General features: G+C 45.7%; 2 protein-coding genes across 2 annotated transcripts; both read right to left on the reverse strand.

Annotated features, from left to right (window-relative positions):
• Positions 1 to 842: 842 nt before the first annotated feature.
• On the reverse strand, positions 843 to 5565 carry LOC134032462 (neuronal acetylcholine receptor subunit alpha-9-II). The gene is made up of 6 exons (XM_062476432.1): positions 5489 to 5565; positions 5021 to 5166; positions 3361 to 3515; positions 3014 to 3194; positions 1872 to 2223; positions 843 to 1632 (listed from the first exon to the last, which is right to left on the reverse strand). Exons 1-6 carry the CDS (start codon positions 5535 to 5537, stop codon positions 863 to 865), a joined length of 1653 nt encoding a protein of 550 aa, XP_062332416.1. The 5' UTR covers positions 5538 to 5565; the 3' UTR covers positions 843 to 862.
• Positions 5566 to 9924: 4359 nt separating this feature from the next.
• Positions 9925 to 13237, reverse strand: LOC134032597 (ubiquitin-conjugating enzyme E2 K). Its single transcript, XM_062476601.1, has 7 exons — positions 12836 to 13237; positions 11787 to 11880; positions 11483 to 11541; positions 11233 to 11315; positions 10936 to 11035; positions 10398 to 10526; positions 9925 to 10026 (listed from the first exon to the last, which is right to left on the reverse strand). Exons 1-7 carry the CDS (start codon positions 12896 to 12898, stop codon positions 9952 to 9954), a joined length of 603 nt encoding a protein of 200 aa, XP_062332585.1. The 5' UTR covers positions 12899 to 13237; the 3' UTR covers positions 9925 to 9951.

The raw sequence follows: 13237 nt of genomic DNA on the forward strand, positions 1-13237 counted from the left end.
CGAAGAAGAAAAGATATGAAAGACTTCTTACTACTATAAAGAAGACAGCATGATCACCTAATTTCCTTCCCACATTAAGGATCATGCTGTCTTTAAGAAGTGCTACGGAGAATTCGCACCACTTTAACTAGTACAAACACTGACCCACGCACATACAGTATATTTCACTTCCTTTCAAGTTACGGGTCTTTGGAGGGGGTCAACCTCAAAGTACTGCATAATTGATGCACCATATTACCTTACATCTTCACAGCCCTGGTCCCTGTTTGGAAACAAAGCTCTGACATTAACTATTCACCAGATGATTTTGAACAGAAAAATGATTCCAGGTATGAGACCCAGAGCACACTGGACCCTGCTCTCTGTCTCTGAGATCAGGCATCTGATTTCACACCGGTGAATAAGACATGTGCCGCATCTAATGGTTATATTTTCCCCATGGCTGTTAAAACATGACAGAGGATCGGATTACCAGCCTTCTGAAGCTAAAGGGTTGTATGTAAGTGTGTGTGTATGTGACAGTGACGACTGACAGTCCAGGTAATGACTGTGTTTACTGTTTGTAACTTAACATACTATTGAGTTACAATACTGTACAAACATTGCATCTGTCTGCTGTTGGCTATTATTGTTTGAAGAATGCTTCAAGGTAATCATCACCTGTTGTATGAGCACACTAATATTGTGTGTGTGTGCCTGTTTATTACATTTTCACATTTCACTTGCACATGTGTAAAGATAGCTGTGCTGACATAAAAATGAAGGCAAAGCTTTCCCACATTACACCATATGTATACAAAAAAAACAGAATGAAGATGTTGAAAGAGAGAAATGTTATTTATTTAGACAAATGATCAGTCTGTCATGGCGCCTTGCCGATTATGAGGATGCTCATCAGGAAGACCATGATGAAGAAGATCCACATGAAGAACCTGTCCATCACCTTGGCAACCTTCTTCCACTCTGCCGCCTTGGCACACGTGGCCCGTTGTTCCCGGAAACAGTTGGCGATGTAGTCCACGTTCCGGACGAGCTTGGAGTCCACCCCGGGAAGGCTGTATCCATGGCTACAGAACACACAGGGGCCGAAAGTCACCGTGGCAACGGTGACGGCGGCCGGCTTCTGGTCCTCGGGGCAACAGAGGGGGGCTTCCTTGGAGCAGCCCCCCAGGGAGGAGTGGTTCCCGTTGGGCTGGAAGCCCTCGTATGTCACCGGTGGAGAGTGGAAGATGCGGTTCTTCTCATCCCGAGTGATGTGGTGCTGCTGGGGCTTAGCCCTAGGGTGGTGCTGGGGTTTGGGGGTCTGGGGTCGGGGCCGTTTGGTGGGAGACCGCTCCTCTCGGCCGTTACTACAGCCTCCCGGTTTACCGTTGGCCCGGTGGGGAGGGCTGAGGTTCTGGTGCTGGAACTCATCCCCGGCTAAGTGTGAGGAGGAGGAGGGGGAGGCAGGGGAGGCACAGTTCTCTCCCACTTCGTAGACAAAGAAGATCTTGGACATGTAGTCGATGATGAGGACCTTGGCCCATTGAGGGACAGGCTTGGCCTCGGGACCGCAGAAGTGGATGTTCATGATGAAGATGGTGAGTGCGGTGGAGGCTGTGATCATCGTCATGGTAGCAATGTAGTACTTCCCTGGGAGAGAGGATGGAGGAGAGGAGTTGAGTATGGCCTTTATGGCTCTTCTGGTTTGGGTGTGTGCGTATGTGTGTGTGTGCATGCTGTGTGAGCAAGCGAAGAAAACAGAGAGATGGCATAACGAGAGACTGTACGATCATAAAAGAGGATCGTGCCAGACACACATTCCCTCCCTCCGCCTCCATCTGTGTCCCTCCCTCCCTCGCTCCTATCCTCCTCCTCCCTCCCTCCCTCACCTATGAGCGGCACACTCTCGGAGGGCGGCATGCTCTCAGCCACCATCAGCTGGAAGACAGTGAGGGCCAGCAGCACGGTGACGCCCAGCGACACCTTCTCCCCGGAGTCGGCCGGCAGGTAGAAGCCCAGCGGGGCCAGGAAGGAGATGAGGAAGCAGGGGAGGAGCAGGTTGAAGATGTAGAAGGAGGAGCGTCTCTGCAGGAGCACGGTGTAGGTGATGTCGGGGTAGGGGTCGGAGCAGCAGCCGTACATGATGACGTTTTTGGTGGCGGGCATCCCGTGGCACTCCCACTCCACGTTCTCCACGAAGTCGGACAGGTCGCCGCTGTCCATGCCCATGGCGATGTCCACCTGGGGGAAGCCGGAGGAGGAGGAGGAGGAGGAAGAAGACGAGATGAGAAGGATAGGAAGGGGTAGAGCGAGAGTGAGAGAGCTTGAGAACGTGAGAGGTTGCATTGTGTGCCAAAGAAAACAGTGTTTGGTGCGGTTTTGAACTGAAGTCTACTTAGGCAACACAAACTCACTCTCTCTCTCTCTCACACTCACACTCACACTGACACACAACCACGGGGTCTCCAATAGCATGATGACATCACCACCCACATAGTTGAGTGTGTCTGTCTGCGGTGAGACAGAGAGAGGGGGTGAGTGTGTCTCATCCTCCTCTTCTTTCAGGGCACCCAGGTCAGTTACCCTGCTGCACTGACAATAGGGCACTTAACGTGTATATGTACTTGTACTTGAGTGTGTTTTTCTGCGTGCTGTGTGCATATGTGCTTGTGTGTGTGTGCGTATATTTTTGTGTGTGTCAGCTGTCGACGTGCCGTTTGTCAGTACAGGTTTCCTCCCTCTCTTGCCCACACTGTGGTTCGAACTTGGGGTACTACGGACTCACCCGGTGGGCGGTATGTAGACGTGACAAATGAGCTTGACCAATTCAACTTGGTTACACGTGAACCCTTGTGTGTCTGCATGTATGAGTGTATGTATACGTGTGTGTGTATGTATAAGTGTGTGTGTATGTATATGTGTGTGTGTATGTATAAGTGTGTGTGTATGTATATGTGTGTGTGTATGTATAAGTGTGTGTGTATGTATAAGTGTGTGTGTATGTATAAGTGTGTGTGTATGTTTGCGTAACCTGGTTGCCATTGTAGGTCCAAGAGCCAAAGGTGAGGTTGCACTCCTGACTGTCGAAGGGGAAGTAGGACACGTCCACCACGCAGGAGCTCTTGGTGATGGCAGGGGCGTCCCAGGTGATCTCCCCGTTGTACCTCAGCACCACATTGGTGTCCATGGGCCCCGAGAAGTCATCATCAGCCCTGAGGAACATGGGTCCACTTGATCCCACTTGAAATACTTCTGTACTTAACTGATACTGCTTGGCACCAATGGGATAGTCGCAAAATTTCACACTCCCATCAAGCTGACACTCAAGCCAGACACTCCTGGGATATGTGTGTGTCTGTGTGTGATGCATTGGCGTACTTGTTATAGAGGACCAGGTCGGGCCGCCACACAAGGCTGCTGGGAATGCGGATGACCTCCAGGCCATCATAGTCCTCCTTGTCCCACTTCAGATAGGTATCATACCAGGTCTGCCGGATCCACAAGTACGCTATCAGAACCTGGTTCCTCTCATCCTACACACACACACACACACACACACACACACACATACCAGTGACATTCAGGTGACATACAGGCACATACAGGTGACACACCAGTAGCACAAATGTGGAAATAAAGGTGACAAATAGACACATGAACAGGTGACTTTCAGGTGACATAAAGGCACATGGGTCTGCTGTATAAAAATGTTATTTATCAATATTTTCAATGTGTCTGAATAATTACGCTCCAATCATTATGAGTGTGTGAAGAAAATATTCATGTTGGTTGAAAGTAATCTAATATCATTGATAGTTCATCAAGTATCTATAGAGTTCCTCTGAAGGACTATCCAAATTAACCCTTGTGCTGCTTTCGGGTCACATGACCCAAAGGTTCACAACGAACCATCATTGTGTTTACCCAATTTTACCCAATACAAAAACAAATAAATAGCAACCTTCGCAATGTGGGGGGTCTGAGACAGCCCGAAGGTTAAAGGAAAATGCTTCACTTTGTTTTGTATGCGGTAAAGTTGTCGCAATACGACGGTGGGTCACAATGACTGATGGGTCAGAATGACCCGAAGATAACACAAAGGTTAAGAAGTTATAACCCCCCACACACACACACGCACGCACACTCTCACACATTCTCTCAGTATTTGTTTTTCGATCTCTCTTGCTTCCTCTGTCACATAAACAGACCCTCATTAGTGTTTAGCATCACACGGTAAGACATTTATCAGAGTAAATGTCAGCCTAACTGAAACCAAACCCCTGCTGTCAATATCAAGTGGATGAGGAGGTGGACCGCTGGAGGCTGGGAGACTATTGCTGCCAGGGCCTGACACATGGCTTCACCAAGTCAGGGAACCAAGGAGAGCTTTACCCCACTGGGTAACGGGACACTGAAGCACACACACACGCAAAAACAATTTCATCCTTTGTCTATGTTATCGTCTATGTAACTCTCTCTCCGTCTCACACGCACACACAGGAATTGAGGGTTGACAGGGCAGTGAACCTGAGCAGAAATGGGAGCTGTCTTAGTAACAGTAGGCCAGTACAGTAGGAGGTCTACCGCTGCCTGCTGTCACACACACACATCAGCACTGGAACCATCAATGTCTTCTCTGAGGGTTGACCCTGGGTCTCAGGTGTTGACAAATATGGGCAGCAGTAAAGCCCTTAATGACCTTTATACATGCATATAAACATGACTATACAACACAACCAGTACAAAACCACAACCCACCAGCTAGGGAGATGCCACTGGGCCAACAGCAACATAAAGCAACATCCATCTATGCCAATGTACTCTTTATAGAAAGTATGTTGTGGAGCTAAAATATAATTTACAAAGTAAGATATCACTCAAATTTAAATGAAACAATGTTTTTTAGTTTTTACCGTAAAAGCTGAAGAGACGGTGTCATGCTAGGGATACCTGTTACTGTTCTGTGGACCTGCATTAAATCCTATTTCAAATCCCTTGAAAGAGAGAGAGAGATGGGGGGGGGACCCTGGTGACCCACCATGTCTTTGATCTGGGACAGGGTTATCTGCAGCGTGACATTGAGGGCCTTGTCCGTGTCTTCTACCGGCCGCAGGGCGTTGGAGTAGTTCTCCATCAGGTCGTTGAGGAGCTGCTGAGCATAGCGACCCTGTGCTGAGTGGGCCACTACGGTAACACAGATAGTAGAATACATCCTCTACATTATTACCAAGCATTGCTCCAGTATATCTGTGCACTGTGATATTAATATGTAGTGTTAATTAATGTGTGTGTGAGTGGTAAGAACTTGGCTCCCAACTAGAGTAAGCGCACATGCCATTTGAGCATCAGAATTGTGTGTTATCAACAAAAGCAGAAACCAAAACATAACATATATTTCGCAATTTCCAACAAGATATAATGTGTAATGAATTAGGCTACTTGCGACATTTCAGGAAAACACTTGCAGCTGAAAACAAGTTCCGCACCATACAGGTGTTGTGCTTACCTTCAAGCAACAGCATCGCAAAGCACAAGACTGGGACTATCCTGTCCATTTTAGACAAAAATGTCCTACAGAAAATGAGAGGACAGCAACATAAATTAGCGCACCTATGGGATTAATTCCCATCTGGTTTACATGACTCCCGTTCAACCCCAATTGAACTCAGTTGCTGATAGCAGCACACTAATTTCCGTTAGTCCTTCTCGCACTCAAGACAGCTGCCTATTGCTGGCAGGGGCAGGCAGAATGCCCGTTGAAATACGCAATAGGACCCCGGCTATCACGTAGCAAGCGCAGACTTGAGGGAAACCAGATGCTCCTGGACCATCGGCAAGTAGCCTACCGAATATCTATTCAGCTGTCAATCAAACGCGTGGCAGGTGGGCTTGCGTGGGCCAGCATAGGAGCGAGCATGCGCGGAAGATAGGCCTACACTTTAATGCCACGTTTATGGATCAGTGAGCGTTTTATTGTTCTGAAATAATAGCATGCATATCATGTTTAGGCAGTCTTTTATGGAAGCAAATCAGTGACATAATGTTTAAGAATGTATTTCAGTGTAAACAATTATTCTGATAAAAAACAGAAATTCAAATATAACAAAATTAAGGATGCTCAAATTCAAATGGTGAAATTCAGATCACATGGCTCTTCATACTAATGTATATGTTCAAAGGCCTGCGATTTTAATGTAGTTAGCCTGCGCGTAGGGTGGGCTACTCAGACAGGTTGAAAACGACAGCCTTCTGATCCAGAACATCAGCAGTCCTGAAAACAGACCAAAGGTTCACATGCCTACAGCCTACTATAAAACCTCTATGTATCAACATCAAAATACATTTTCTCACCAGATAGGAAATATTACTCTTATTGTTAAGTCAATTAAATTAAATAAAAAATAAAACATAATAATCCCCCACGTACCATTGACTATTCTGTTTTCAGACCTGTCCAACCTATACATACACATGTATTGGTATTAAATGCATGCTATTAAATTGACATCATGCTGGGGTAGAAGGGAAAAAATGTTATCCGGGGGGAGAGCATTTCATGGCAGGCCTTTTTTTCCATTTGATGTAAATGCAATGCACCCCCTGCTCACTCTGACTAGGAAAGTGTTACATGCCTGAAACCTACTCTGGTTACTCATATTAGTCCCCTCAGTGTACAGTAAGAATCATTTGATGCTGGGATATACAGAACAGACTATAGAGGGGGTGCATTTCATGGCAGGCTTGTTGTATTCCTTCTTGCCACAAAATGCACTCCCAGCTAGCTCTGACTAGGAAAGTGTTACATGCCCAAAACTTACTCTGGTTACTCATATTAGTCCCCTCAGTGTACAGTAAGAATCATTTGATGCTGGGATATACAGAACAGACTATAGAGGGGGTGCATTTCATGGCAGGCTTGTTGTATTCCTTCTTGCCACGAAATGCACCCCCTGCTAACCCTGACTAAGAAAGTGTTACATGCCTGAAACCTACTCTGGTTACTCATATTAGTCCCCTCAGTGTACAGTAAGAATCATTTGATGCTGGGATATACAGAACAGACAATAGAGGGGGTGCATTTCATGTCAGGCTTGTTGTATTCCTTCTTGCCACGAAATGCACCCCCTGCTAACCCTGACTAAGAAAGTGTTACATGCCTGAAACCTACTCTGGTTACTAATATTAGTCCCCTCAGTGTACAGTAAGAATCATTTGATGCTGGGATATACAGAACAGACTATAGAGGGGGTGCATTTCATGGCAGGCTTGTTGTATTCCTTCTTGCCACAAAATGCACCCCCTGCTAACCCTGACTAGGAAAGTGTTACATGCCTGAAACCTACTCTGGTTACTCATATTAGTCCCCTCAGTGTACAGTAAGAATCATTTGATGCTGGGATATACAGAACAGACAATAGAGGGGGTGCATTTCATGGCAGGCTTGTTGTATTCCTTCTTGACACGAAATGCACCCCCAGCTAACTCATTTGATGCTGGGATATACAGAACAGACAATAGCAGCTAAACCTGTATGAGAGGGGTCTGAGGAGAGAGGTCTGCAGTTGGCATAGGTAAGGCTTGATTGCCTTACCTATGCTTGGAATTCCGGATGTTGGAATCAGAATTATTTCGGCTCACACTTTTTCGGCTTGAATCTTTTCAGCTCTAATTATTTTGCCATATTTACATTTTAAAGAGGTGAATTCAAAACCAACAAATTCGGTTGTGTTGTTAAATTTCAATATTAAATATTATGTTTAAAATTCAAAACATAGTCTCTTGGCATTTATGTGTGGGTTGCAATTAAGAAGATATAGGCCAAAGTATCTTTCATAATGGTTTCGAATGGAGCATCGTATATGGTTGTGATATATATCACAAGTGTAATGTACAGGCTTTTGTAGTTTTACAGACTGGTCCAACACAACAACGAAAATCAACGAGAAACATCACTGTAGCCTATCCATTCTTTCTGCATAGGATTCACAGACCTTGGTGGCTTGCTGCCAGAGAGATATTTATCAGACAGACTAGAGAGGTACAAAACGAGCTTTTGTCACTCGGGATGTCTGGGGGGAAACCTGAGGCTGGGCTTGCCTGCAGCTCGATAGCAGGTGTTGCTCTGGCATGAGCAGCGGGAGGGGAACCTGTACGGGGCCCCCTTGACCGGTTTGGGTGCCAACAAGCCATGACACAGGAAAGCTAAACACGCACGAACAACACTGACGAGATAAATATTGAGTGCGGGAAGAAGACATTGGTACACAAAAGTGTCAATACACATAGGCCTACATACATGTCCTATAGGCTAAATGTGCATATTGAACATGGGGCAAGTGCACATACCTCCCAGCATAAGTATAAGCCTCTACAGGCTGCAATATGTTGATGAGAGCCATGCCAAGGCCTCTCCTTTAATAAAGATGGAGAGTTGTTATAGTGAGGCAGGCTCAAACACAACATGCTGCCTAACCTGCCATCTGTCTCTGTCCCTCCCTATTCCTCTCACCTCGCTGGATAAATCTCTGCGATTATGAGAAATTTAGAATTACTGCACCCACAGCGCATCGCTTAGTATGCAAGCTCGTCTTTAATCATTAGCCATTGGAAGGAATTGTTATAATTATTTAAATTCAGTTCATGTTAACACATCTTTAGGTGCAGCGCTGCCAAGAATACAAGTAGCCGACGCATTCATAATATTTCCTGCATGCATCTTCATTAATTCGCTTGTTCTACTTTCTTTGACTGCATAAATCCCTATAGATTTAGTTCCCCTCAGCCTCATGAATTTAGATCTTCACTCTAGATCTTTCTCTCTCTCTCTCACACACACACACACACACACACACACACTATACATAAGATACCTCCTTTTTAAAATACTGTATCCTGTAATATGCAGTCATTATTATGCCGGTGTGTAATAGGCCTAATAATAATCATACAAATTTAGGAACGATGCAAAACTTATTTTACACAGACTTTAATAGCTTTATTTACAGATGAAATATTTTTTTGACATAGTTTACTCTGTTGGCGTAGTTCAGTGGATGCAATATTTTTCAAACCTTTTTTTCCCAGTCATTTCTGCTTGAGTTGCGTAAATCTGTGAACAGTAACGTAAGAGAGCGCAACTGTTTTGATTTATTTCTTTTAAAAACGGGAATCCAAATGGATTCCTGTGGGAGGCAATAACCAAAAGGGGGGGGGGGAGGGGTTGAAGAAGAGAAAGTGAAAGTAGCCATGATAGAGGATGCGGGAAGATAGGATGTTACCTGTAGGTTGGGAGAGGGTTACCTGGACATTGTATGGGTGTGGCTACTGCAAGGTAACATCTGTGATGCATGAAGTGCTTAGAAAAGGTGTGTAAAATGTCCAATCATCTTTGCCTGGCATCTGTCCCACCATACTTGATGTAAAAAACAAAACGGAGGCAAAGAAAGCTACGTGGGGCGCTACGCTTTGAGGCGGACAAAAAAATGAGAGAGCGGGGTGGAAATGGCACTTGGCTCAAGGAAGGGGGGGGGGTCAGACATCTTACTGAGGTGCATGATGGAATGTTGAATGACAGACGGTGTGGTAGAGAATAAAGACAGAGAGAGACAGAGAGAGAGGGGCTGGGGCTCAGGAAGGAGTGTGATGCAGAACAGAGGGGGTGGCAGACGAGGACGTGTAGGAGGACGTGTAGGAGGACGTTTAGGAGGACGTGTAGGAGGACGTGTAGGAGGACGTGTAGGAGGTGTCACGATGCAGAGGAGAGGCCGTTGACGGATGGAACGGGAGTGGGAGGGGCCGCCACGAGACACAGGGATCAGAGGTGAGGAGAGAGACAGCAGAGAGGCGGGGGAGACAAAGGGGAGAGAGGATGAGCATATGTAAAGGTCAGATAGAGGACAGAGATGGTGTGGTGGGGGGAGATTGGGAAGTCCTGGAGTGGGGGGGGGGGGGGGGGCAAGGGTTGGAGATTCAGTTGCTGAGCAGTAGCTCTGTCGCCGTCTCCACGTCCCAAGATTTCGACGACAATGCCACTATTACTGCATTCTGTGGACAAAGAGAGAACATAGCCTCCTTTGAACTATTATAAAAACCAATCTCTTAACCATGGATATATACACCATCACAATGAATGCAATCCCACAGGTTGATATGTATTACAAAGCTTAATAAACCTGTAGAAAGACCTGGGTCAACACAATTTGAAACCTTTTCAAATAACTGAGTGGCAGCAGGGTCAGGTGGTTGTGTGGGTTGTCTTGGATAATAGCATTGGTTCTACCATGCTACACAAGAGCAATCAAGCACTGATACATTAAGCAACTACATGATTCCAAAATACTTTTTTTGTATCAGGATACGTTAGACGTTCGAGGGAAGGAGTATGTTTAGAACACGGTAGACACGGTCCTACTCACTTTGTCGAAGCCCATGGCACAGAGTTTATCTATTTTGCGGGTGTACTCTGGACTAGACACAGGAGCCCCAGCGTACACATGGGACCAGAGCCGAGCCGTCTGTTTGAACATCTCTGGGTTCTGCTTATACTGAGAGGGAGAGAGACGGGCAGGAGGGAGACAGCGAGAAACACAACAGCAGAAGAAAGAGGAGAGGGAGGAGGTAGAGAGAGAGAGAGATAGAGATGGAGAGAAAGAGAAACAGAGGGAGAGAAAGAGACAGATGGAGGAAGTAGGGGGGGGGGAGAGAGAGAGAGAATCAAGAGAAAAAGAGAAGATAGAGGCAGGAAATGTCATTGGTTGAAATCCCAGCAGGACAGAATCCTGCACTCTATCAAGCTCAGCATAGTGACGGGGAAAAAGCAACAGAGTGGGATCAAAGATGAACAACAGGGAGCCATCATAGATGTAGTTAAAAGTAGAAGCTTGATGATGAGTCATAAATGTGTACACAAACGGGTAAACAACACCCCCCCCCCGCACACACACTTCCTCTAACCTGATTTGCCACCACAGCATCCTGTGGGTCGTCTGGTTCGGCAGCTGCCAATAAGGCTTGTAGTGACAGGAGCACCGTCCTAAGCGTCATGGCTGCTGCCCTGCAACACAGATACAGAAACAATCATGCCATTGTGCCCCCTAGTTCCTTTCCATTCAACGTTCACGAGTCTGAAGGACTGGATGTAATTAGTTCAGTATAGAATTGGTGTGAGAAACCATGGTATAGGCTGTAGTCAGCCTAAAAAAATAGTTAAATGAAGTCATGCCCTCTATTACTAAGTTTGCTATGACTCACCACTGGTCTTTAAGGATGTCCAGACATATTGCACCTGTGACTGAGCTGATGTTGGGATGCCAGATCTTGGTGATAAATCGAACCTGGAGGGAGAGTCCAAAGGGGGCGGGGTTCATTAAAATGTAACAGTTTGAGTAAAAAAGTACATCAATAATAAATTATAACAATAAATCATCACTGGGCTGAACTAAATATAATTGAAATCCTATTTGCAGACAGAAAATGTATATTCCATCATACGTGGACCTACCTTAGGAGGATTGAATGGATATGTCTCTGGAATTTTTATTTCTAGTTGGTATCTACCACCTGCAAACAAAAAATAAAGAAGGGATGTTGTAAAGACCTGACCTCTTGCCTTGAATTCCAAAGTAAGAACTAAACACAGAAAACAAAGCTTTTATGCAGCACAGTTTACAGCTACTGCTTTCCATCCTGCAGTAATCTATCCAGCCCCAGAACAACATGCCCCTACAGAGAGGGCTGCTGCCTGACAAGCCTCTGGGGCTCTGGTCCCAGGGCAGGTAAGCTGTATATCCGCCTGGTAGTCTCACCTTCATATGGTGTGTCAGGTGGCCCTGCAATCTCCCCCTTCAGCTCTGTGAAGTTCTCGTCCACCAGGTCCACCTTTATCTGGTTTTTGCTTGTCTGTCAGAGTAGAAGAAACATAAAAAGGAATGCAAAACCTTGGTCTTTTTCATAACGTGTGCAAATGTAGGGAGCAGGCCTTCTCGTGCAAAGGTAGAATTGAATTCCATGCTACACACATTAAAGCAAACAGCTTAATGATGGGGTTCTGAACACGTGAGCTAATGTTTCGGCAGGGAACACCAGTCAACGTAGCTAGCTAACTAACACTATCAGCCTTTGTCATTCCATGATGCACTGTGTCAGCCTATATTTATCCACCTGGAGGACAGGTAACACAAAACAGCCAATGCGGCAGAAGTTGACACGACTGAACGTGGCAACACAGGGAGGCACGATAGCTTAAGAATGAAAGTTCGCGACAGACTAGCGTGTCAACCCTAAGAACATCGAAGCTAGACTGTTAGCCAGCCAGTTAGCTTAATGGCATTGGCATTTAAAAGTCAGAGTACTTCACCCAATTTCAAAACATACCAATCAAGCTTTATAAGTTTCCTAATCTTGCTCATTTAATTTCCCAGACAGCAAGCTTGCTTAACATCTATCTTAGCTTTTCTATATAAATGAATGGAATCTGGCCTATTACGTTTAGGGTTAACCTGGCTGCAGACTCAGGGGGATTTCCTGTACTGAGACTCGGGCAAGGCTAGCTGCGCCAGCAGTAGCTACTAGCTAGATAGCATTGCGCGAGGTAAGGTTACTGACAACAGAAACCGCATAGCCAAAACAAGTAACCGTGCTGCAAAAACAGACAGCTAGTTAGCCGATGTTAGCTAACGGCAAGCTACAAACCACATAGACAAATGCTTAATAAGCGCAATGTCTTTGTTTCATTTACCCTAGTAGCATGACCAACTAGACGATCATTTGTGTCATTTTCAACACAAGCTTGTTAGCTACAAAACATGAGCTCCAGCTCCCTCTTCACTACCGATTATGAAATTACACAACCAACCTCCTCGCTTTTGAGAACCTCTTTGAATTCCCGTTTTATCCTTTGAACCGCGATGTTGGCCATGATTCCGCCGTGTTTCGGTCGGAGGTGAACAAGATCCTCTTGCTCAGGCCTCACTTGGCTAGCCTTCCTTTCTACCCAGCGAATTCGCAATCACTCTGCTCTCGCACTTTCGCTCTTCGTCTCCAGCTAACAGCTATGCCTGGCTGTCAGATTTTAGGTCCGTGCAACAACAACAGTTGTGAAGATAGCGTGAGCCCTAAACGGAACCTATAACATAAAACTGTACACCGGAAAAGAGAACGAACATGTGTCTTTTCTTGTAATAATGTAACAATTTTCGAAGTTGACATTCGGTGGTGGTCCTAGAAACATTTTAATACCAGCAGCATGCAATCTGAC

This window comes from Osmerus eperlanus, chromosome 13 (assembly GCF_963692335.1).
Source record: "Osmerus eperlanus chromosome 13, fOsmEpe2.1, whole genome shotgun sequence".
In the NCBI taxonomy this organism is placed as follows: Eukaryota; Metazoa; Chordata; class Actinopteri; order Osmeriformes; family Osmeridae; genus Osmerus; species Osmerus eperlanus.

Bases quoted from the DNA above. Each gene is read 5' to 3' on its own strand.
- LOC134032462 (XM_062476432.1), bottom strand. From the start codon at position 5,537: ATGGACAGGATAGTCCCAGTCTTGTGCTTTGCGATGCTGTTGCTTGAA. The intron at 2,224-3,013 runs GTTACGCAAACA...GGCTTCCCCCAG, and splicing joins GGACCTACAATGGCAACCAG to GTGGACATCGCCATGGGCAT. The intron at 1,633-1,871 runs GTGAGGGAGGGA...CCTCTCTCCCAG, and splicing joins CGAGAGTGTGCCGCTCATAG to GGAAGTACTACATTGCTACC.
- LOC134032597 (XM_062476601.1), bottom strand. From the start codon at position 12,898: ATGGCCAACATCGCGGTTCAAAGGATAAAACGGGAATTCAAAGAGGTT. The intron at 11,036-11,232 runs GTGAGTCATAGC...TCTGTGTTGCAG, and splicing joins GACATCCTTAAAGACCAGTG to GGCAGCAGCCATGACGCTTA. The intron at 10,527-10,935 runs GTTAGAGGAAGT...TCTCCCTCTCAG, and splicing joins ATGCTGTGGTGGCAAATCAG to TATAAGCAGAACCCAGAGAT.